Source organism: Scyliorhinus canicula, chromosome 18 (assembly GCF_902713615.1).
Source record: "Scyliorhinus canicula chromosome 18, sScyCan1.1, whole genome shotgun sequence".
In the NCBI taxonomy this organism is placed as follows: Eukaryota; Metazoa; Chordata; class Chondrichthyes; order Carcharhiniformes; family Scyliorhinidae; genus Scyliorhinus; species Scyliorhinus canicula.
In genome coordinates, this window is record NC_052163.1 from 47,028,723 (window position 1) to 47,054,965 (window position 26,243).

Genomic DNA, 26,243 nt, shown 5'->3' on the forward strand with positions numbered 1-26,243 from the left:
CTCAAAAAGCTTGACACCATTCAGCACAAATCAGCCCTTACAAATGGGTGCAACAGCCACCATCTTAACCATCTATTCCCTCCACCACCGCGTGTCATGACCGCAGTAAGCACTTCTTACAGGATCAGCAATAAATGCTGGCTTTGCCATGGGTGCACACATCCTGAGGCTGGAAAATAAACATTATTTCTCGACACTGGAGTCTCCTGCATCAAAGATAGCCGACGAGAAGCTTTTCACAGTAACTTCATTGAAGCTTACTTGTGACAATAAACAATTATTATTATTATGAGAAGTAACTCATAGATTCAAACGCAGATTTTATTTGAAAATAAATCACAATTCATGTAAATACACCAAGAAGGCATTGGGTACAAATAGATGACTCACAATAAAACGCAGCTTGATACAAATATTACCCACCTCTCTGTCATGGCAGCTCAGGCCTCCATTTACGTAAAAAATTTGGTCAAGTATTTTAATCGGAATAATTCACTAAACTATTGGAGAAGAATGTCCTTCAAGCAAGTTAAAACATTTGCATCGTTCTCCGGACTTTTTAAGACATATATAAGCTGGTCAATGTTTTTGTAAACATAATAAACAGTGATGCAACATCCAGAGTTTGACTGGCCCAGTGCAGCATTGTTAAATAAAGTGTCAAACCAATAATGAAGGTGCACGTCCTGTTTGCAATGAGACCCGAAGGCAAGTCCAGCCTGTGCATGTCAAAGTCACATGGTTTAGTTCAATTCCAGGCCAAGACTATACAGGCAGTCAAACAAAATGCCTGCAAATGTCAGGTTGAATGAGACTGACAAGGTACATGATGGAAGTTAAGTTCCAAATGGAAGTGGATGACTTTGCAATAAAAGGAAACTGAAAAGGGAACAAGGCCACTCTCACTTGTACCGCTGACCTGGAGGTTTCCTGTGCCTGACCTCTGAAAGGGCAGGGTTAATGAATCTACAAAAGCATACACAGTCTCAGTGTTACATTTTAAAGAAGGTAACTTCACATGGCTGCATCTCTGTGTTTTGTCTGAACATGGCAGGTAGATCAAGAAAGTGGCCATTTTAAAAAATGGATGAAATATCCAGCTGAGGAATTCATCTTGTTACAACATGTGGCAAAATAAAGAAATCAACTGCAAGGAGCATGCATACAACAAACAGCTAACAATTTAAAAAGGTGGGATCCACCCGACATTCTTGATTGTTTTTTTAGGAAATGGACAGTGGAAATCCTACACAATGTAATTCACTCAGAAAAGACGGCTACTATTTAAGCTTCAAGTGTTGGTGGGTTTTCAGCGTCAAACCTGAGAAGGAGTGATGTTGCAGGCAGTGGAGTGATGAGTGGGCTGCCGATTTCCTAGATGTTCACTCCTGTTTCTGGTGAGCATTTGTAAACTTGGGAGTCAGCAACACAGTACAAACTGGCTGATTTGGCAGGCAATACCAAACTGAGGGAGCAGCTAAAAAATCACAAAATCAATTGGACAGAAGTTTAATATGAATAACTACTGCACATAGGAAGGGTAAAAAAAAAGAGTGGAATAAGTATCCCAGGCATGGTGCCAAAATAGCTGAAGACAAGCCAAAAGCCATTTTGTCGTTCTAGGAGACAAAACCTCACGTTCGATCACTGCTGCGCACCATGCCACAAAGCAAAGAAGTTCCTGAGCGATGGGGTAGAATTTTTAGTTTCCAAGGGAGCCAAGCATGAAAGATGGGCATGAAAGTTTTTACCATCATCCAGCATGCTATTTTCTGGTGGGATGAGAGGGTGCGGCAGGGCTACCCACCTGCAACCAGCGGGCAGCCAAATAAGGTGGTAAATGGTCAGTTAAGGCCTATTGTCAGAGGCTAACAAGCATTTTCCAGCTGACCGCCAGGCACCCCTTCTTCCCCTCCGAAGGACTAGATAACTGGCTGGAATTGTCCTTCCAGTAGCAGACTGTGGACCAATGCACCAAGGAGGATTTGACGCCCTCCGCACGTCCAGGTTTCCCCTCCATAATGGCGACCTGGCCATCGAGGGTATTTTCAAAATTTTACATACTTGGAGGTATTTCTTCCATCTTGGCATACTCCGCTTCTTCCATGCCGGAGCACTTCCTATTGGCCCTGCAGAGTTGAGAAACTGCCCACCGTCCATAATTAGATGGCAAGCTCACCCTCAGGCCGCAAATTGGCCAATTGTGGGGAAATCGCAGTCAAGTGGTTGCTCAGTGTGATGATGTGAACCACATTTGACCGACTGTTCAGATCACAACTCAAAACTCAAATTCCTGCCCATCAAATCAAATTTGTCCTTGGCAAGACAGAGGAAGTTATACTCACATTGGACTTTGCAGTCTATGGTAAGAACCCATGGAGTACTGAGGGCAGTTCTGGTTGCCAGGACACAATTGACTCAGAAGTCCAGGACAAAAATTGAGTGATTTTGGCTGTCAAACAATTTATAAAATTCCTATTTTACCGGCCAGATTTGAGGGGTCAAATTCCCTGGTTCACCGACATACGGCCAGTTTGATTGGCACAGACGCAATCAGACAACAGAGGCAGTGGAGGGGTCAGGGGAGGAGCAAGAGATAGAACCAAGTGTCATCAATATACACACAAACGCTGACACAATGGGGGGGTGGGGGCTGCGATGGCAGGAAGAGAAGCCATTTCAGGAGTTCATCTGGCAGTGACTGGATGGGTAGGATTGCATCCAATATAAGGGCAATCCCACTGAGTTCAACAGCAGAGGACAGGGGCTGGAGATCTAGGCGATCTTATCAAATGCTGCAAAAAAAATCCAAAAGGATGCCCTGCATTCAAAGTGGGTAGCAGCTGTCACATTAATTTGGGTCTTTTCATTGCTGTTCCACTGGCAGAGACATTGTCATAGAAAACAAAACATTGGAGCTGCAAAAAAAAAGATTGGTGTCAATTTTAAAGGTAATTCAAGGAATTTGGAGGAAAGGAGGATTCAAAATAAGGTGGCTGTTTATGGAGGAGGCGGGTGTTGGTAACGGCCATTTCATGAAGAAAGGTAGACGGGGGCACAATCTACTGGCCTCACCGCGCCCCCGACTCTCACAAGATTTACAACATCCGTTAGGCCTTGTGACATCACAATCGAGGCATCACAATCTGGCTCTCGATCTCAATGGGTGTGATCCAGATTTTTATGTTCAAGTGAATAGTTAGGCGCACTTGAATATGTCTATGTCAGAGTTACCCAAGGCGCGCGACTGAACAGCTTTTCCTCGGAGACACCGCCGTGGCGCCTTTCAGCAGTAGTTTCCATAAATGTGGACCACACGTGATGGCACTTATGGGAGTCTCCCAGGCAATCAGAGGCCCTGGATGGTCGGACTCTGGGCAGGGTGGTATCCTGACACTCCCGATGTCACCTGGGCATTGCCAGCCTGGCATCCACTTGGGTTCCCAAGTGGCACTGCCATGCTCGCATGGGCACTGCCAGGCTGGCAGTGCCAAGGTGGCCGCATGCCAGGTTACCATTGCCAGGGTGCCCTGCCCTTATGATGTGGGGTATAGGCAGGGCTCGAGGACTCCTAAATTGGTCAGCTGAGGTGGTCCAAAGGCCACAATGGGGGTGAGGTAGAGAGATCGGGGCACCATTTTAAAATGGCGCCCCAATCTCTTCCTACCCTGGGGAATTGAGCTTGTTAGTGCAGGAAATTAGTTGAAGAGCGGAATTGTTGGGGAGTCCCTCGCCAAGGCCTGACAAACAAGCAGAGTCCAAGTTTAAAGCGGGGTCATTCTTGGCACTGCATGCACTGGGAAACACCCCGCTAAACAGGCCCAAAATGGGACTCTATTTCTTCTTCATTAAAAATTGCACCCAGGGTCTGAGAAAAGGAAAGCATTTATTTCAGCCGGCATGGGTAGCCGAATGGTCAATGTTTTAGTAGGAATGTGGTCAGGCGACAGGGCGGTGAGTCGAAAGGACAACGTGATCTCAGAGGCGCAGTGGGTAGCACTGTGGCTCGTGGGTTTCCTCCGGGTGCTCTGGTTTCCTCCCACTGTCCAAAGATGTGCAGGTTAAGTGGATTGGCCATGACAAATTTTCCCTCAGGGTATGGTTACAGAGCCTAGGTAGGATGATCTTTCAAAGTGTTAGTGCAGACCCAATGGGCCGAATGGCCTCTTTCTACACTGCAGGGATTCTATGATTCTAACATGCAAGACCAGGACTAGAATAACAAGAGCCCAATCGGCAAGGGAGTGAGTGAGAAGCAGCAGCAGAAAGAAATAAACAGATGTTCTCAATATAAAGAATTAATAAGTCCACAAAGTCCAAGTACATGTAATGCGACCGGGGATAGGCTTTTTGTAGTGTTCCATTGTTCTGCATTTGATTATGTGAGCCTGTTCATAATTGAGATTCACCGTTAAATTGGTTAAGCCTGGGGGTGGCCTCAGAAAAAAGTAAACAAAACTCTCGCAAGAGCTGGAATCCAGAGCTGAAGCAGAGTAGATATTTTAAAGCACTGTAAATAAAGCTTGTTCCACACCAGAACTTTGTGACATTTGTTCATAGCTCTGAGATATAAAATTAAATGGGTTGAAGGGATATGGAGAACAGGCAGGAAAGTGGAGTTGAGGCTAAGATGAGATACGCCACGATTGCATTGAATGGCGGAGTGGGCTTGAGGGGCTGACTTGCCTACTCCTGCTCCTCATTCTTATACAACATGAGTGAAGGAAGCAGTTGACACTGGACCAAGGAATCTGGGTTTATGCCTCGCTCAGCAGAATAATCCTGGAGTAACAAGGCATTTTTAAACAGAGGAGGAGGAGGTCGATTGACACTTGGGGTAGGATTCTCCGCAATGGAGGCAGAGTGTCCGCTGGAGCGGTTCACGCCACTCCAGCCTCCCTTCCCGGGGCCAACTGGGCGTCACGCCAACCCGCGCATGCACAGAGCGCCACGCTAGCCCGCACATGTGCGGGGAACTTCCTCAATGTGCCGGCTCCGACGCAACATGGCAGGGAAGTTCAGGGGCCTATCGCGTAACAAAATAGGGCCGGGGCTGGAGAGGCCGGCCCGCCAATCGGTGGACCCCGATCGCGGGCCAGACCACATCGGAGCCCCCCCCCCACCACAGGCCGCCCGACCCTGCACGCAGAGATCCCACCGGCTGCGAGCAGGTGTGGACGGCGCTGACGGGACTCTGCCGTTTCCGTTTTCTGCCGTGGTTGCAGCGATTCTCCGGCCCACCGCGGAGCTCGGAGAATCCACCGTTGATGTTTATAGCCAGGTCTGGTGATGGGTAATTCAAGCAGCAGCAGTGTCCAGCTGAACTCTTGTCTGCAAAGGGGCCACGGTGGGAAAATGACCAGGATGAGACAGAGGAAATATTTCACTGGGAATACTGAAGTTAGAGTGGGTTGGGGGGGGGGGGGGGGGGGGGGGAAGAGAGTATTCTGGCAAATGAGAGCCAAAAAACTAGACAGCGCACAGTTGACAGTGACATTGTGGAACTCAGTGCAGAATGTTTTATAAATAAAGTTAAAAACTCATACCAGGCGGTGCAATCAGGTCTGGCTGTGAGATATGGGAGCAGGACACAGTTAGGTCAGTATGCATCTCTGTAATTCCTGCAAGGACTGTATTCCACTGATTCACAAAATAAAAGAGACAGTCTCTACTTTCTCTAAACGTTATTCATCTTATCTCAAGTTCAGCAAGTTTTCAAAAGATCGCAGTTGACTGGTTTGGTGAACTAGCTCCAAATTCGTCCATCTTAATATCACTGCTTGCTTCTGTAAGTAACAATTTGTGAATAAACGTGTTTTAACAGTCTTACTTGTTTTTAAAAAGTGTTTTCGGTGGAATTGCTGACAACACCCACTTTCTCAAAGCCCAAAATTGTAAAAGACTTTGCTACACTAGCACATGTTTCAGTTTTGAGAGAGTGAAGACTTGCCTGTTGGGAGCTCCAATTGGACTTTGTAGGTCAGCTCCCTGAAATTATTTAAGAAGCAGTTGAGGGATGCTGTGATGTTCAAGGGACTAAATGGGCCTTCTAAACGACTTGAGGTAAGATAGGCTGATTGGTCTTTCTCATCAGTAATTCATGTCATATAAAAGCTGATTTTTATCCTCTTGGCCAATTTTCATTTGGTCAATAATAACCTGTAGGTGGTCAGCTAACTCTATTGGCTATGAATACACTTCCAAATTAGCATCAAACCCACATCAGCTTGGACTCGAGAAGTTTGCATTGTTGCTTGAGACTATTTTTCACCTTGGTGTCAGAATTGAAGTTGGGAAAGCCATGAGATATCATAAAAATGTGGGGAGATGGTGGCATAGTGGTATTCTCACTGGACCAGTACACCAGAGACCCAGGGTAATGCTCTGGGGACTGCCACTGCAGGTGTTGAAATTGGAATTAAATAATTACCTGGAATTAAAAGTCCAATGACAACCATGAAACAAACAATTGTCACAAAAACCCATCTGGTTAAAGGGAAGGAAATATGCCATCCTTACCTGGTCTGGCTGACATGTGATCCACAGCAACGTGGTCGACTCTTAACTGCCCCCTCAATTAGGGATGAGCAATAAATGCTGGCTCAGCCTGCAACGCCCACATGCCATGAACAAATTTTTTTTTTAATGTTACTGTGTGGTGCTTTTAAATCCCTCCTTTTTCAAATCACCATCTGATTCTACAGGTATTGCGATTTGCTTCTTTGGGGCTCACTTCAATTGCAACCCCCTCCCACAACCAGAACGTACCCAGCAAGGCAGCTGGCTCTCAGTTGTGTCTCTCTCGCCATGCAAGCACCAGCTACAGACGAAATCTCAAAACCAAGCTGAAGCTCTTCACACTGATTGCCGGTTTGGAAAACCTCCAGGTTCTCAGTCCAAGAATCAAGTCCCCAGAAGGTAAAAAATATATTTCACAGTGCAAGGTGGATGGTTTACAGCATTTTAAATTGGACTTACAAAAATGTACTGTCTAAATGGAGAGTGAGGCTGTGTGTAAAAAAAAATGTACTTGCCTATGGTTTTATTAAAATATGTGCATCTATTTAAGAACTCCCATTTTTGAAGGTGAATTTAAAGGAGCAAAAATGATGTGAGGAAAAATGTTTTCACTCAGAGGGCGGTTGGAGTCTGGAACGAACTTCCTGAGAGGTTGGTGGAGGCAGGTTCAATAGAGGTATTCAACAGGGGATTGGATTGCTATCTGAAAAGAAAATGTGCAAGGTTACGGGGCTAAGGCAGGGTAGTGGGACTAGGTCGAATGCTCTTTCAACGAGACAGTGCAGGGTCGATGGGCCACATGACCTCCGGCTGCACTGCAAAAATTCTGTAACCCCTTAAAATGAAGGATGTCAATGCTGATAATGTTAGAGGTTTCAGTTTCTCACATTCATTGGCAGCGCTTCCCCACTAGATGAGGAGGGAAAACCCTATTTTTTCTTTCTGCTTCAACTATGCACCTTTAATCGTAGACTCAGACAAATATCTCCCTCATACAGTGTGAGAACTCCATGTTCAGCTATCCTCCCGGCTGCTCTAATTGAGATTGAGAATTCAGTGCTAACGCCAGTGTTGGACTGTGGACAGTTTCACTTGGTGGACGCCTGACCAACATCAATTGGCTTCCAACTTCACTAAAAGCCCCTGCAAGTTGTCAGATTTTGACCCATGCTAGATTCAAATCTTGGCGATGAAAACACAGCGTGTTAATCCGCTCTCACAGTCCAAGACCTGACTGTAAACTAATCGCACATCAGTGCGAACTTCTGCTTCTCATTTCTTCTGTTTAGAGGTAGCCGCAACCAAATTTGTTCTCTGAAGGAAGTCTTTCTGTGCCTGATGCCTCTGCAAAACCACCACAGCTTCGTCAACCTGGGCAGAATCACAGAGCAGAAAGACGGTAAGAATAACAGGTGGAGCACTGAGCATTACGGAGTTAATGCAATTGGCATTCTTCACCGGATCATTAAATAATACATCAGATTAAGCAGAATACTTGCTGTAGTGGATGTTAATAATGTAAATTCTCAATTAATTTAGCTTCAGTAACAGTGAGGTCACAGTGTCAGAAACAATATAAAGAATTACATTTATATATAACCTGCTGTGAGACGGGCTGTGATTCCACCATTTACAATTACAATGGCCATACCATGAATCAGTTCAAGCCACTTGAGATACGTTGTTGGGACAATGAGGGGAAGATGACAACTGTTAATCTATATCAGTCAAACCAAATCACTACAAATTACTGACATCCAGTATTGGATAAGCAAAAATTTTCCCCTCAAAAATATTGCAAAGGCCAAAGTCATTTTCTACAGTCCCTGCCATAAACTCCATTCCCTTGTCACTCTCTCTGCTGGAGGCTGAACCCATTGTACACAACTTTGATGTCATATTGCTGGAACCCTTATCCATAACCTTCGTTAGTACTAGACTTGGCTATTCCAGTTTACTCCCGGCTAACCTCCTATCTTCCACTTTTTATAAACTCATGTTCATCTTAAAACCCTGCTGCTCCTATCCTAAGTCGCAGCGAATCCTATACATGGTCCCCCTTGCACTTACTGAACTACACTCACTCCCAGTTCAACAATAACTCAATTTAAAAATTCTCATCCTTGCTTTCCAATCTCCCCTTGGCCTCACCCCTCCCCTCCCTATCTCTGCAACCTCCTCCTGCCCTATAACCAGCTAAGAACTCTGCACCCCTTCAATTTTGGCCTCTCGCTCATCCACAATTTTAAGTATTCCACCATTGGTGGCCGTGCTTTCAGCTTCTGACTGCCAAAGGTCTGGGATTCCCTCCTTAAACCTCTCTGCCACTTTCCTCCTCAAGCACGCCGCTTGAAACCAACCTCTTTGACCAAACATTTGGTCACCTTCACTTGTGGGAAATGGTGTCCAATCTTGTTCGATGACACTGCTATGAAACACTTTGGGAAATTTTGTTACGCTATGGGTGCTCTCTAAATGCAAGTTCTTGTTATGGGAAGGGATTGTTAGTACATTAGTTGTACGTCAAACATTGAAGTAGCTTAGAGGAGAGTGCAGCACTGGGAGGACATGATATTGAATCGGGTGGACTCCATTTGGTGTGGGTCACGTGAAGAGGCTGGAGTAAGATGTGGCCAAAAACCACTCCCACAATTTATGTAATTGCTCCCTATATAAAGTGCTGATATTGGGTTAAAAGGTTCAGATTTTTCACTATCACTGTTTTGGGGTCTATTCTAATGCTCAACATATATTCCAAATGTATAAATCAAGTCGCCATAGTCCCAGATGACCATAGGCTGCTTTTCCCTTCGAACTGACTGGTGGTGATTTAACCTGAGGATCGCCACACCTCAAGCGAACGACAAGGTTGAGAAGATGGGGCCGTCATGAATAACCTCACCCGGTACGGGAATTGAACCCATGTTGCTGACCTTGTTCTGCATCACAAACCAACTTTTCAGCCAACTGAGCTAAACACGGTCCCCAAATGTCTAAACCCCGAGGAAAACACAGTCATAAAGAAACCGTACCTGACGCTTGACTGACAGCAGTGTCCGAAACTGCTGCTGCTAACAATATGGCAGCTTCCCACGCTGAATTTAGTTCAGTCAGCACACTTGCAAACTCACAAGAGCACTACTCCCACTGGACTCTGTTCAGAACTTCATTCCTCCAACAGTCACTCTCTACGAGCCTCTGTTGCTTCCTTCAGTCAAAGGCTGCAGGATGTTTCACAGTAGCTACCGACGCGATTGACGGAATTGTGACTCTGGAGACCCGCTGCACCCAGCTGGAAGCCCAAAGCACTAAATTGCCGTTGCAGGTGGGTGACCTGGAGAATCGCAGTGGAAGACAACATTTAAGGGGCTGGATTCTCCGCCGACGGGATGCTCCGTTTTGCCGGCAGCCCAGGCGTTTCCCGATGCCATGGGGCTGCCCCATAATGGGAAACCCCATTGACCAGCTGCCGTTACGGAGCATCCCGCCAGCAGGGTGAAACAGAAATGTGGCGTGGCGGGGCGGAGAATCCAGCCCCAGGACTCTCCCCAGTGCGGAACAGGAAAACCCGCCAACCTTTATTGAGGCATTTCTGTTGGAGGTTTTCGGCAAGGCAAATTTCGATTCATCACCGGTAGTGAATAGAGCTCATCGCTCTTTGGCTTCATAGCTATTGCATGGCAAGACTCCAAGGCCGATATTACTAAGACTGCACCACCGTAGAACAAAGGGCCAAATTATGCATCTGTCTAGAGTAAACGGTCGACTATACGTTTGTGGAAGCAAGATACAAATCTACCCCACCCAAAGTGTGGATCTTGCGGAGAATACAAATCTGTTAAAGCCTAACGTTAAAGCCTAACTTTGTCAAGTCAGACTTAAATATGTTTTTTTTCCAGCCCGCTTGCCTGCGTGTAACTCTCAATGGAGTGAATAAGGTTTTCAACACACCGTAAGGATCTTCAGCCGTTTTTGGGGACATAATTGTGTGAGGGCCCTTTATTTCCCATTTCTTTACTTTTGCTGTTATCATTTTGATCCATGGCTGCTTAATAGACATATATCTTTAAGTCAAGGAGGGGAAGTGGGTAATTCAAAAGTTACAAAAGAGAACACTGTGCTAACTTTGAACAGCAGAACTCAGACATTTTGGCACCCGAGAGATCGATGGGACTCGGGTCGACTGGTTGGCTGGTGGCCAAAATGAGTTGGCCAAAAGGCATATTCTGCTGGGTAACAGGCAGCGATTGGGTCCTGCCCGAGTGGGATGATTTTCAGAGATCCTGGGGAAGAACAGTTGGAGTCCTGCATGTTCAGAGGAAGGAAGAAGTTGCTCTCTCGCTCCCTTGTGCTTTCCTCCAGAAACGCTGCACAGCTGGATGCAGAATCTGAGTGAAATCCTTAAACTGAAAGTTTAGATTGAAGGATGGTGCGTTATAAGACAACCACCTGAAAGAGAGACTTTTATTCCTTTTACTTATTCTTTTATTCTGTCAGATTGGACCACAAAACACTGACAGTGAAAAAGCTGTACCTTTTAACCTAATAACAGAAATTTATATAGGGATAAATTGCATGGTCCTGATGGACTTGATCCTCAAGTCATAAAAGAGTTAGCCAATGGGATAGTAGATTCATTGGTGTTAATTTTCCAAAATTTGTGAGAGTCTGGAAAACAGGAAATTATAATTGACGTAGTTGACTTCTGTCATGGGAAAGGTATTAGAATCGATCATTAAAGAGGTTATAACTGGGCACTTAGACAAGCTCCAGGTAATTGGGAACAATCAGCATGGTATTATGAAAGGGAAATCATGTTTGACCAATTTACTTTAGTTCTTTGAAGAAATAACATGTGCTGTGGATAGAGGGGAGCCTGTAGATATACTGTACTTGTATTTCTATAAAGCATTTGATAAGGTGCCACATCAAAGATAATTCCAAAACAAAAGTTCATGGTGTTGGGGGTAATCTATTAGCCTGGATTGAAGATTGGCTGGCTGAGTATGCATTAATGGGTCGAGCAAAGTCCTGCAGGAGTCTTTGCTGAGGGCTCAACCTTTTAAAATTTACGTTCATGATCATAGCTAAATTGCAGATGATACAAGGATAGGCGTTTGCCGGTGGATAGAGATAGGTTGAGTGAATGGGCAATAATCTGGCAGATGATGTATAATGTGGGAAGGTGTAGCAGGAAGAACAATAAAGTAGAATATTAAATGGAGAACAACTGCACAATGCTCAGGTGCAGAAGGATTTGGTGTTCCCGTCCATGAGTCAGAAAAAGTTAGTAGGCAGGTGTAGTATGTAATAAAGATTGCTATTCTTTATTAGGTCAGCAATTGAACATTAAGAGTAAGGTTGTTATGCTTCAGTTATAAAGGGCATTGCTCAGACTGCATCTTGAATTTGTGCAGTTTTGGTTTCCTTATTCAAAGAAGAATGTAAATACATTGAAGGCATTTCAGAGCAAGTTTACTAGATTGATACCAGGAACGAGCAGATCGTCTTATGAGGATAGGTTGGAAAGGCTTGTTTGCACTGGAGTTTATAAGAGTAAAGGGTAAGTTGATTGAAGTATATAAAATCCTGGAAGGTATGGATGAGTCTAGAACTAGGGGGCCCTGTTTTAAAATTAGGAATCACCCTTTTATAGAAGAGAGATGAGAGGATTTTCTTTTCTCTTAGAAGGTTGTGCGACTCTGCCTCATCGAGGCGGGGTCACTGAATGTTTTTAAGGCAGGGGTAGATAATTTTTTGTTAGGCACGGGAATCAAAGGTTATCAGAAGTAGATGGAAATGTGGAACTCAACACAAAAAGATCTCATTGATGGTGGAGCAGGCTCGAGGGGCTAAATGACCTACTTCCGCTCTTATTTTGTATATTCAGATGGAAATTCTGGGAGCTGTCTTTGGCCATGTCTTACTCCATTCCCCCTTCCATGTGACACACGTACTGCCCTCCCCGAACAGGCGGCGACTAGGGGCTTTACACAGTAACTTCATTGGAAGTCTACTTGTGACAATAAGCGATTATTATTATTACACCACTCTGCTTTTTCATGTCGGGGCTGGTTTAGCTCAGTTGCTTGCACAGCCAGTTTGTGATGCAGAGCAAGGCCTCACAGCCCTGGTTAAATTTCCACACTGGCTGAGATTATTCACAATCTCGCCCATCACCACCAGTCAGTTCTCCCCCTCAAAGGGGAAAGCAGCCTATGGTCATCAGGGGCTATGGCGACTTTACATTAATCTTAATACACTCATTCCCATAGCATCTGAATACTTTACACCATACAAATCTGATTATTTCATATGGTGTTACCATGGTGCTAAAATAATTTAACTGTTTATTAATATATTTATTTAAAATAAACTAGTCTGACTTTTATATTAGCACTCCTCTGATTGCAGTTTATTTACATGGAGTCAAAATCCTACCCTCATGCGATTCCAACCATCGCATTCGAAATTCTTCCAGTTTAAGTACCTTTGAGCGAAGAGAATCTGAGCATTCCAAATACTTTAATAATTCTGAGTTATCCAACTCCAGCAGCATTCCAGTGATTTTTCCCGCCAGGGAAGGATGTAGAATTTGTATCAATGGGAAAAGGCGTTCACCTGAATATATATTCACAGAACACAGAAGGTGGATCTTAGTGACAATCAAACTCCTGTCACAAAACGAAAAATAGAAAGGTTTTATTTCCCTGTTTCACAGGAACATTTTAAAAAATCCTTTCATGGGCTGTGGGTGCCATCGGCAAGACCAGCATCTGTTGCCAATCCTCGGGAAGGTGGTGGGGAGCCAACCTGTTGAAACTACTGCAGTCCATGTGATAAAGGTACACCCACAATGCTTTTTTCCCCGTTAAATTTAGAGTGCCCAATTATTTTTTTCGAATTAAGGGGCAATTTAGCGTGGCCAATCCGCCTAACCTGCACATCTTTGGGTTGTAGGGGTGAGACCCACGCAGACACGGGGAGAATGTGCCAACTCCACACGGACAGTGACTCAGGGCTGGGATCGAATCTGGGTCCTTGGCGCCGTGAGGCAGCAGTGCTAACCACCTTGCCACCATGCCATCCTCGGTACACCCACAATGCTGTTACGGATAAAGGAAGTTCCAGGATTGTGACCCAACAACAGTGAACGAACTATGCTGTAGTTCCAAGTCAGGATGTTGTCTGACTTGCAGGGGTACTTGCAAGTGATGGAGTTCTCATGTATCTGCTGCCCTGCTCCTTCCAGATGGTAGAGGTCACAGGTTTGGAGTATTCCATTGAAGGAGCCTTGGTGAGTTTGTGCAGTGCATCTTGTAGATGGTACACCCTGCTACGACTGTGAGTCAGAGGTGGAGGGAGTAATGTTCATCTTCCCATGTGCTAGGGTATGGCTCCAACCAGTGGAGGAGTTGCCCCTTGATTCCCATTGACTCTAATTTTGCTAGGACCCCTTGATGCCAGTCAATTGCTTCCTTGATGTCAAGGGTAGACACTCTCATGTCACCTCTGAAAAATTTTATCCTGTCCACCCTATCTTTTCTGCCCATAATTTTTTACACCTCAATCAAGTCATCCCTCAGCCTTCTTTATTTCAAGGAAAATACCAACCATTCCAATCTCACCTCGTACCAACACTTTTCTAGCCTGGCAACATTCTTGTAAACCTCCTCTGCACGCTCTCCAGAACAATTATTTCCTTCCTGTTGTGACCTCACCAGTATTTTATACAATTCCAACATTTTATCCTTACTTTTATAATCTAAACCTCGTCAGCGAAGGAGTGAATTCCATTTGCTTTCTTAACAACCTTGTTTACTTTAACTGCTGTCTTTAGGGACTTGTGTACTTGTATGCCAAGATCACTCACTTCATCTACCCCTCTTAGTATATTCCCATTTATTGTGTACTCCCTATTACTGTTAAAATCCATCTGCCACTTTACCGCCCACTTCACTAACCCATCTATATAATTTTGGAGATTATAGCTTCCCTTTACACCATCCACTACTCGGCTAATCTTTGTGTCGTCCGCAAATTTCCCAATCGTGTCCCTCAGGTTTGTGTCCAAATCTTTAATATACAACACAAACACTAAGGGTCCCAACACCAAGCCCTGTGGAATACCACTTGAAACAATTTTCCATTCGCAAGGGCAGCCATCGACCATTACCCTTTGTCAGGTAAGACGTAGCATTAATAAATCCATGTTGGCCATCCCTGACTGGTCCATGCTTTTCTAAATGACAGCTAATCCTATCTCTCAGGAATGGTTCTACTAATTTGGGACCACCGGCATAAGACTAGCGGACCTTTAATTGTTTGGCACTTTCTTCAATCTCTTTTCAAACAATGGAACTACGTTTGCATTTCTTGTGAGGATTGGAAAATCTACCTCAGAGCATCTACTATCTCCTCCTTAACCTCCTTCAGCAGCCAGGGAAACAATCCATCTGGCCCTGGCGACTTATCAACTTTCAAGGATTCCAACCTCTTGAGTACTACCTCTCTCTTTATGATTATCCCATACAATATCTCAGTGTTTCACCTGGACTACTATGTCTTTCCTTTGTAAATATGGACACAAAACCCTTTAAAACCCCTCCCACAGCCTCTGCATTCACACACAGGCCCCACTTTTACCTTAACTAACGTTTTACCATTAATATATTAGTAAAACATCTTTGGGTTTTCTTTAATTTTACTTGCTAATCATTTTTCATGCCCTCTCTTTGATTTCCTTTTTTAACTTCGTACCTGCACTTCCTACAATTGTCTAAACTACCTGCAGTGCTTAGTTCTTTGTGCCTATTGCACGCTCTCTTTTTCTGTTTGATCTTCCCCTGTATTCCTCTGGATAACCGGGGTGGAGCTAGATTTGGCAGTGCCACTCTTACTTTTGATGGGGACATGTCTACTTTATACATTTAGGACCTCGCTTTTTAGTTGTTCCCACTGGTTTTCCACTGATTTATCCTCTAACAGTGTTGTCCAGTCCACCTCAGCCAAGTCCCTTCTCATTCCCACAGAATTTGCCCTCCCCAAGTTCAAAACTTTACACCTGCTTTATCTCTGTTCTCTTCCATGGTAATACTGAATCTAACTGAATTGTGATCACTATTCCCAATATGGTCACCAACTGTCACTTCACCCACTTGTCCTTCTTTGTTCCCCAAGACTAGGTCTAGAATTGCATCTCCTCTTGTTGGGTTTGTCACTAATTGGTTGAAAACATTTTCCTGGATACACCTCATGAATTTTTCTCCCTCGCTGCCCCTTATATTGTCTGAATACCAGCTGATATTGGGATAGTTAAAGTCTCCTACTATTATTGTCCTCTGTTCTTACGGGCAGAGATTTGCATACATATTTGTTCTTCTATCTCCCTTTCATTATTTGGGGGTCTATATTATACTCCCAGTAGTATGACTGCCTCTTTTTTATTTCTAAGCTCAACCTATAAAGCTGTTTATTGACTAATTTAGTATATCATCCCTTCCCACAACTAGAATTAATTATTTAACTATTAGTGCTACTCCCCTTCCTTTTGTATTTCCCACTCTATCGTGTCTAAAGATTCCAAAACCAGGGATATTGAGCTGCCGATTTTGCCCCTCCTTTAGCCAGGTTTCCATTTATAGCAATGACAACCTGCTGCCATGTGTCTAATTGTGTCCTTAACTCCACTACCACGGTGGCACAGTGGTTAGCACTGCTGCCTCACAGCGCCAGGGTTGCAGGTTCAATTCAGACCTTCGGTGACTGTGTGGAGTTTGCACATTCTTCTTGTGTCTGTGTAGGTTTCCACCAGGTGATCCATTTTCCTAACAAAGTCCAAGGTGTGCAGGTTAGGGGGATTAACCATGCTAAATTGCCCCTTGGTGTCCAGGTTTGGTTACGGGATAGGCCGGGCTGGACAGAGGAGTGGACATGGGTAGAGTGCTCTTTAGGAGAGTCGCTGGAGACTTGACGTACCAAATTGCCTCCTGCTGCACTGTAGGGATTCTACGGGTCTATACTACCTTGTTTGTAACACTCCTTGCATCGAAGTATAAACAATTTAACCCCATCATTTTCCCTTACTGGACACTTCTTAAACTCTGCTTCTCCTGTAATCCCCATCATTGCATCTTCTACACCACTAGCTGATGTTCTACCTCCATTTTCCTGATCTGAATCTAACCTATCTGATCTTACCTTACTATGTTAAGAAGACTATGGGCCGAATTTTCCGTTTAATTTCTTAGTGTTGGTGCAGGCAAGAAATGCGCTGTGTGGTCTGTCGGCTGCACTGCCAGCTTTTCCCATCTTATTTTCAAACACTTCGAGAAAACCAATGTTTGTGGCGGGTCCCGTGCTGTTACGCTGGCAGGGCAGACTGTGAGAATACGCAAAATCCCGGCCCTGATAAATGCATATTATTGTTGTATTGTGAGGATGGGCATATCATGAGGAATTCAGTGTGGTGCGAGTAACAGTTTAGCCTTAATTTGGGCAATATAAGGTGCAGCTTTGATTCAATTGATCTATTTCCCACTTCATTATTTTCATTGAAAAGATGACATTTCGGAACTGATTAAATTTCACATACCCAATAGTTGCTTCTGTTCCTGGAAGGGGAGTGCTGAAAGCACTGTGGCTGTGAGAGACTCCGGCTCCTTAACTGAAGTATTAGAATGCAGCAGCTGAAAAAAAACAGTAAGAGATTTAATGGGACTTGAATCAGGTTTTGCACTCACCGCCGCACATGCTCCCTGCTGCGCTTTGCCCCTATAAAGATGGTGGCCGTGCAAGCTTCACCAGGAACTCCAAGCCAGCTCCACATTAGGGTTGACAGTGGGACAGCTGCTGCGCACATAAGTTTAGAAATACAGGGCAAATTCAGTCCCAGGGAAGAAACAAGTGGGCCACAGGACAATGTGCGAAATCACGTGAACAATCCATGAATAAATAGGACAGGCAGTCATCCAATCTGCAACTAGCCACCTCCACGCAGAATATGGCCTTTTCCTCGGGCTACGTTTCCTGGGGGAGAAAGACATTTGAAAATGTTTTTCTTTGAACGATTTTCATGTGTACTTTGAGCTGAATGTGAACTTGTAAACGGTCCCCCATATGAAATGATCAGATAAAGTTCTGGTGTCCATACACACTGCTTGTCTACAATGTCTTGCTCCCTGCTGTCACATTTTGTCATTCTTCAGTATCTACTCTTGTGACTAATTCCTATGCACACTTGTAATGGTGTTCCCCATAAATTGGGCATGTGAACTATTTTCTCCTCACAGTGGTGGTAGCTTTGATTTAGCTGCCTTTTTGTCTGTTTCGATGAACAGGGATGAATGTCGGGCCAGGGAAATGGCGTCTGCTGTGGACCGGTTGTGATGGTATGTGAATTGCAGTGGATCAAGGCGTTCTGGAAGTATGGAGGTGATGCGCTTCATGACCAACCTCTCAAAGCACTTCAGATAGGCTTCAGATGGTTTCACGGGTCGGCGCAACATCGAGGGCCGAAGGGCCCATACTGCGCTGTAATGTTCTATGTTCTATAACTCTCCCTCTCGGCTTCCAAAATTGGCGTACTTCTAGTTATTAAGTAATATTATTATTATTATTATATAAAATTAAGAAAAAATTGTATCAATTAAAATTGGTGATGAAATTACACCTGTTAATCCTGGTACAACAATCTCCGGTCCAGCAACCCTTCAGGTTATATTTGATTGTGACTGATTGTAACATCACAGTGTCCCTTTAAAGGCTGTCCCATTGCTGACATGTTCAGAAATTGTGGGCTGGATTCTCCAATTTTAGGGTTCTGTCCGGAGGATCTGTGGCGTTTTACATGGGAAAAATCAGCGAGGCCCCAGCTCCAATCCTCCGACCGGTGAGGGGCGAGCAGCCGCGCCACGTAAAACGTATCGCTTTCCCAATATAAACGGCCGGGGAATTGCCAGGTCCGTGGCCGCGCATGTGCTCAGCGACGACCTCCCTTGGTCACGCCGTACAACGTGGCACTGGCCACGCACAAACCTGACCTACCAAATACGGGCCTCAAAATCAGCCCCTCACCACTCCCGGGCCACCCCCCCAACAGTTCCCCAGCCCTCGCCAAAGCCCCCCCCCCTCAGCCAGCGGCACAGCTCCCATAGGACTGTGACAATGCTGAACTCAGTCCGCAGCTGCTGACACAACGGTTTCCTGACTACTGAGTCCATATGTGTCCCACGCGGTCGGGAACTCGGCCCATCGGGGGAGGGCCTTCGGGGAACGTCCTGAGGCCATCCTGAAGGCGTGTACCCCTCAATTACACCATTTTGGAGGAGGCGGAGCATCCGAAAACAGGCGCCGCCCCCGATTCAGTCGTAAACAGGGAGTCTCCGCCCGAATGACGATTACGAAATCGGGTACGGCAAGCGGAGAATCCCGCCCTGTGTGTCTAATCAGAAAGGTTATACATTGTCGACCAGTACAAAACAAAATGTCTACTCGTCTATAAGATGGCAAGATTGGGATTGGGCAGCACATGCTGACCAATCCTGAGTATGTTAACAGCCACACTAATGACCAATTTAAGATAATCAGTTAAGCTCAGTGGGCACCAGAGCAAGAGGTCAGAAGGTGAAAGCAGTGAGGGAGAACTAGGGAATAGCGCCAGTATGGCTCTGAGGCAGAGCAGACAGGACGATGTTGCTGAACACAGCGGGTCTGGTGGCCTGAAGTGCATATGTTTTAATGCAAGAAGTATTACGGGTAAGGCAGATGAACTTAAGAGCTTGGATTAGTACTTGGAACTATGATGTTGCCATTACAGAGACCTGGTTGAGGGAAGGACAGGATTGTGAGCTAAACGTTCCAGGATTCAGATGTTTCAGGTTGGATAGAGGGGGATGCAAAAGGGGTGGCGGAGTTGCGCTACTGGTTAGGGAGAATATCACAGCTGTACTACGGGCGGACACCTCAGAGGGCAGTGAGGCTATATGGGTAGAGATCAGGAATAAGAAGGGTGCAGTCACAATGATGGGGGTTTGCTACAGGCCTCCCAACAGCCAGCGGGAGATAGAGGAGCAGATAGGTAGACAAACTTTGGAAAAGAGTGAAACAACAGGGTTGTTGTGATGGGAGACTTCAACTTCCCCAATATTGACTGGGACTCACTTAGTGCTAGGGGCTTAGACGGGGCAGAGTTTGTAAGGAGCATCCAGGAGGGCTTCTTAAAACAATATGTAGACAGTCCAACTAGGGAAGGGGCTGTACTGGACCTGGTATTGGGGAATGAGCCCAGTCAGGTGGTAGAAGTTTCAGTCGGGAAGCATTTCTGGAACAGTGACCACAATTCAAAAAGTTTTAAAGTGCTGGTGGACAAGGATAAGAGTGGTTTTAGGGTGAATGTGCTAAACTGGGGGAAGGCTAATTATAACAATATTAGGCGGGAACTGAAGAACCTAGATTGGGGGCGGATGTTTGTGGGTAAATCAACAAAGAGAAGGAATTGGTGAATGTTGAGTCTGGAGAAGGGTGTGTAGATAGCCTGGGTCACATTGAGATCCAAAAAGACGAGGTGTTGGGCGTCTTGAAAAATATTAAGGTAGATAAGTTCCCAGGGCCTGATGGGATCTACCCCAGAATACTGAGGGAGGCTAGAGGAAATTGCTGAGGCCTTGACAAAAATCTTTGGATCCTCACTGTCTTCAGGTGATGTCCTGGAGGACTGGAGAATAGCCAATGTTGTTCCTTTGTTTAAGAAGGGTAGCAAGGATAATCTAGGGAACTACAGGCCAGTGAGCCTTACGTCAGTGGTAGGGAAATTACTGGAGAGAATTCTTCGAGATAGGATCTACTCTCATTTGGAAACAAATGGATGTATTTGCGAGAGGCAGCACGGTTTTGTGAAGGGGTGGTCGTGTCTCACTAACTTGATGGAATTTTTCGAAGAGGTCACAAAGATGATTAATGCAGGTCAGGCAGTGGATGTTGTCTATGTGGACTTCAGTAAGGCCTTTGACAAGGTCCCTCATGGTAAACTGGTACAAAAGGTGAAGTCACACGGGATCAGGGGTGAGCTGGCAAGGTGGATACAGAACTGGCTAGGTCATAGAAGCCAGAGAGTAGCAATGGAAGGGTGCTTTTCTAATTGGAGGGCTGTGACTAGTGGTGTTCCGCAGGGATCAGTGCTGGGACCGTTGCTGTTTGTAGTATATATAAATGATTTGGAGGAAAATGTAACTGGTCTGATTAGTAAGTTTGCAGACGACACAAAGGTTGGTGGAATTGCGGATAGTGATGAGCACTGTCAGAGGATACAGCAGGATTTAGATCGTGTGAAGACTTGGGCGGAGAGATGGCAGATGGAGTTTCATCCGGACAAATGTGAGGTAATGCATTTTGGAAGGTCTAATGCAGGTCGGGAATATACAGTGAATGGTAGAACTCTAAAGAGTATTGAAAGTCAGAGGGATCTCGGTGTCTAGGTCCACAGGTCACTGAAAGGGGCAACACAGGTGGAGAAGGTAGTCAAGAAGGCATAGGGCATGCTTGCCTTCATTGGCCAGGGCATTGAGAATAAGAATTGGCAAGTCATGTTGCAGCTGTATAGAACCTTAGTTCAGCGACACTTGGAGTATAGTGTTCAATTCTGACGCCAGAGTACCAGAAGGACGTGGAGCATTTAGAGAGGGTGCAGAAGAGATTTACCTTGATGTTGCCTGGTGTGGAGGGCATTAGCTATGAGGAGCGGTTGAATAAACTTGGTTTGTTCTCACTGGAATGACGGAGGTTGAGGGGCGACCTGATAGAGGTCTACAAAATTATGAGGGGCATAGGCAGAGTGGATTGTCAGAGGCTTTTCCCCAGGGTAGAGGGGTCAATTACTAGGGGGCATAGGTTTAAGGTGCGAGGGGCAAGGTTTAGAGTAGATGTACGAGGCAAGTTTTTTTACACAGAGGGTAGTGGGTGCCTGGAACTCGCTGCCGGAGAAGGTGGTGGAAGCAAGGACGATAGTGACATTTAAGAGGCACCTTGGTAAATACATGAATAGGATGGGAATAGAGGGATATGGACCCAGGAAGTGTAGAAGATTGTAGTTCAGTCGGGCAGAATGGTCGGCACGGGCTTGGAGGGCTGAAGGGCCTGTTCCTGTGCTGTACTTTTCTTTGTTTTTTGTTTGTTCTCACAACATACAATCCCCATCTTAGCCTTAAGCACTCCCATTTACATTCCCTTGGTCTTTCTGTCCATGCCATCTTTGACAATCTCCACCTATTAAGGTCAGCACAGTAGCATAATGGTTAGCACAGCTGCTTCACAACTCCAGGGTCCCAGGTTCGATTCCCGGCTTGGGTCACTGTCTGTGCGGAGTCTGCACGTTCTCCCAGTGTCTGCATGGGTTTCCTCCGGGTGCTCCGGTTTCCTTCCACAGTCTAAAGATGTGCGGGTTAGGTGAATTGGCCATGCTAAATTGCCCTTAGAGTCCAAAAAGGTTAAGTGGTGGTTACTGGGTTACAGGAATAGTTACAGATGTGGGCTTGAGTAGGGTGCTCTTTGTAAGGGCCAGTGCAGACTCGATGGGCCGAATGGCCTCCTTCTGCACTGTAAATTCTATGATTCTACTGCTGGCCCCCTATCCAGCCCCACTGCTCCATGCCCCCACAACAGTATAAATCTGACGCTATTTCCCGTTCTCTCCAGCTGTGACAAAAAGCAATTCAGACTCAAAACATTAGCTCCCTTCTCTCTCCACACATGCTGTCTGATCAGTATTTTCTGTTTGGTTTCATATTCCAGCATGTGCAGTAATTTGGTTTATTCTTATCAGCTCACAACATAGCTCATTAGTGCTTGAGAGAAGCGACATACATCGCAACATCTGCAAACAAAAGGAATATGTTCAAGCGTTGTGACTTTTTTGAGTTACTCAGGAATCTGGGGAGTGTATCGTTTCCCCATTGATTTCTACATGACCAATCCAGAGTCAACTGTCAACCAGTGAGCACCCTTTTTTCCTGCAGTATAAATTGTGGTGATTGTTTGAAATTTAGCACTCTTGTATTTCTCCTGATAGGTGCAAGACAAAAAGCTTTGGTAACATGTCTCTCTTTTCAGCAATGCTCAAGATCCATAATAAATAAAGACCCTCCTCAGTATCAGTCAAGTGTAAAGGTGCAAAATGTTCTGAACTGTCCTGGCATTAAAAAGTGTAACTGAAATCATCTCACTGAACCAACATGAAACATAGCAAAGCAAACTAAAATTAATCATACTGCCGGAAAACAATATTCCAAAGAGATTGTTCATACCTGGTGCCTAACCTGAGTTGGTAGAGGTATTGCTGGTAGGACAAGAGGAGCTCTACAAGGAGCAATGGTATAATGGCCACTCATTACCATTCCTGAAACACAAGAAGGATGTTTCCAAGCTTGAAAGCTGGCAATACAATAAGAGTTCAAAGTTTATAACATTCCCTTTCTCGAGGGTCCCGAGAATCCTTCGGAAATGTTCAGGTTGCGGCCTCTGGTTACCTGTTGTCTCACCAAGCATGACGAAGTAGTTCAATCATTAAGAATGCTATTGGGAATCCAATTAATTTACTAAATACTTATTATCCTGATGCCAATGGCCCCTAACTGGTTTTATTTCTTGGGTGCTGGGATCTACTGTTCCAGGGTGAACAATCTTTAGAAAACATTGGTGCCTTCAATCACAGAAGTTAATTTCCCCAAAAAATTGGGAAATTTGTACGAATAATCACGTGTACATTCATACCATAATGTATGATAACGACAACATCAGCAATTTTCATTCATATAGCCTTATCTAATGTGGCAAAACTTCCCAAAGCGCCTCCCAAGAGTGTAATGAGTCAAAATTACACAAAGCCAGGGAGATATTAGGGCATGTGACCAAAGTGTGATCAAAGTATATATTAAAGGGCAACTTAAAGGAGAGGAGAGAGAGACAGGAAACAAATTGGTACAGGATCGTAGCCAGAAGGAAATAAACAGTCATACCAGGAAATAAAAATACTGGTCTGAACTGGTCTTGAATGCTTTAAAATGGAACACCAATAAAATGCGGCAATAAGAATACTTGGCCGAACTTGATATGGCACACAAGGAGGCCATTCTCTTATCATGTCTGCACTGGCACATTGCTATTAGTCCCATTCCCTGCACAGAGTTCAGGGGTTTGTGCTGCTGCAGGAGATTAGAGAAAGACAGGGGTGAGCTCGTAGCGAACAGCAAAAGGAAAATGTTGCTCAACAACACAAACATCTACCGTTTCTGCTAAATATGGAAATAAACGTAATACAAATACATTCCGCTGACAACTGAATATCTCCAATTGGATATATTCTGATCACTTCAATTGCAAGTTCTGTTTTAAACACTGACCATGATGTAGCCCCTACTAAGGGCAGCACGATGGCGCAGAGGTAGCACTCCAGTCTCACGGCGCCGAGGTCCCAGGTTCGATCCCGGCTCTGGGTCACTGTCCGTGTGGAGTTTACACATTCTCCCCGTGTTTGCGTGGGTTTCGCCCCCACAACCCAAAGATGTGCAGGCTAGGTGGATTGGCCACGCTAAATTGCCCCTTAATTGGAAAAAATGAATTGGGTACACTAAGTTTTTTTTAAATAATTTTTTTTTTTTTTTAAAGTGTAGCCCCTACTCGAATTGCTCTTCTTGTGTCTGCATGGTCAAAGTTGTACGGTGTCAGCCTTAGTTCAGTGACAGCGCTCTCAAATCCCACTCCAAAGCTCTTGTTCCAGTGTAGTACTGTGGGAGGGCTGCGCTGTCAAAAGTGCCATTTTTCAGGTGAAATGCTAAAGTGAGGCCCCAGCTACCATTTCTGGTTTAGATCATTGACGCTATTTTGAAAAAAAAAGCGAGCAAGTCTCGCAAATGTCCTGGCTTGAAAACTGACTCTTCAACTAACATCGCTAAAGCAAGTGACGATTTGGTCATTATCTCGCCGCTGTTGGTTTGATCTTGCTGTGCACAAGCTGGTTTTTGCCTTTTCTATGAAACAATAGTAACTACACCTTGGGTGCATTTCCTTTGATGTGAAGCGCTTTGCAACGTCCTGAGGTGGTAAAAGCTGTTAAATAAATGCAAGTCTTCCGTTGTGTTTGTGGTGTTCACTCTCTAAACAAAATGCTTCATCCTTACCCCTTTGTTGATTGCCTGGGAGCCCCCTAAGACCATTAGCGTTGCCTATTGAGGTTGAGGAGGGCCAAGATATGAGCCTGTGAGCATCATTTGGCAAAGACTGGAAAGCAGCTAAAAGACAAGAAACAAAAAGTTTCTTATACAAGTATAAATATATGTATTATATATACACACACACACACACACACAAACATGCTGACTTTCTAAATCATGTACATTTAATTCAAAATAGACATCGGGCAGCATGGTAGCACAGTGGGTATCACTGTTGATTCACAGCTCCAGGGTCCCAGGTTCGATTACTGGCTTGGGTCACTGTGTGGAGCCTGCACATTCTCCCTGTGTCTGCGTGGGTTTCCTCCAGGTGCTTTGGTTTCCTCCCACTAGTCCCAAAAGACGTGCTGTTAGGTAATTTGGACATTCTGAATTCTCCCTCTGTGTACCCGAACAGGCGCCGGAGTGTGGAGACTAGGGGCTTTTCACAGTAACTTCATTGCACTGACATTGTAAGCCTACTTGTGACAATAAAGATTATTATTATTAAGACAGTCTCGATACTGCTTTTCTCAAAACTGTAGCCCAGACTCCCCTTGAAGCTTGAACCAAAAATAACGGTGTACAGACGGCCAAATGCAGGCTCATTCCTGCTTTTGGTGTGTGTAAGTTTCCTTGATTTTGTTTAAGCTCTTTGAGCAAAACCTCTGTCTAAATCCTCCGCCGCTCTTCCATCCCCCCACATCCAAAAGTTCAGAGAATTGAGAACTCCCTATAGTTACACCCCAGCTCTGAACAGGTTATAAATGTATGTACCATTTTATGTGGGACATGACTTGAACTCCTGTATCTGCTGTTTAATGGTGATTTGGTGAGGCATTGTTCCCCTGAATTACACTCCATTTGAAAAGTACACATCAATTATTAACAACGTGATGAATTATGTCAAACACATCATTAAATAATATGCCACAATGGGATGGAAATGCACATTCTCTCCACTCCATGTAGTCATACCTCAAATGTTTCTCTACAATACTTCAACAGTCAGGATATGTATACAGCTGTATTGTATCATGTAAACAGCTCACAACAGACAGCAGGGAAACAAATTATATCATAAAGAGGAATGTTTTATTAGGATTTTTAAGTTTTTTGATATAAAGAAAGCCATTTGTATTGAAATATATGATGACATTTATTGGATTCTGCTTACAGAAGTGATATTGGTCGATTCATATTTCAAAGAAATTTGGCAGTGTTTCTCTGGCATTGCAGCTTTCATTTCCCAGTACATTTTTATACTCGTCATGGTGCTGCTAAAACACCAATTTGATATTTTCCATTTCTCACATCAGCCATCATTTTGTATGTCTCCCGTCAGACATTTAGTGCTGAAACAGAAGTGGTTCCGTTCTTCCAATTTCATGCAGACGTCTGAAAGACATCGCGTGTAAAATTCTTACAGGCATAACAGGCTTTGTGTTGGATGGATTTAAACCCAATTCCCACAGGTGATGTCTTAGCAGCACCTCCCACCACCACTTGAACTGTAATCTT

General features: G+C 44.7%; 1 protein-coding gene across 2 annotated transcripts in view; it reads right to left on the reverse strand.

Moving 5' to 3' along the window:
• Positions 1–303: 303 nt before the first annotated feature.
• Positions 304–26,243, reverse strand: part of LOC119953060 (E3 ubiquitin/ISG15 ligase TRIM25-like) — a 42,060-nt gene continuing 16,120 nt past the window's right edge. The window contains exons 8-12 of one of the 2 annotated variants that reach the window (XM_038776867.1): positions 24,690–24,800; positions 22,830–22,909; positions 17,114–17,207; positions 13,010–13,140; positions 304–7,890 (exon numbers count right to left, since the gene is read on the reverse strand). In XM_038776867.1, the coding sequence (XP_038632795.1) occupies positions 7,792–7,890; positions 13,010–13,140; positions 17,114–17,207; positions 22,830–22,909; positions 24,690–24,800 (515 nt within the window). In that variant the 3' untranslated portion in view covers positions 304–7,791. Of the gene's footprint in view, positions 7,891–13,009; positions 13,141–17,113; positions 17,208–22,817; positions 22,910–24,689; positions 24,801–26,243 lie in introns of both variants that reach the window. The other variant, XM_038776866.1, reaches the window with a different exon arrangement.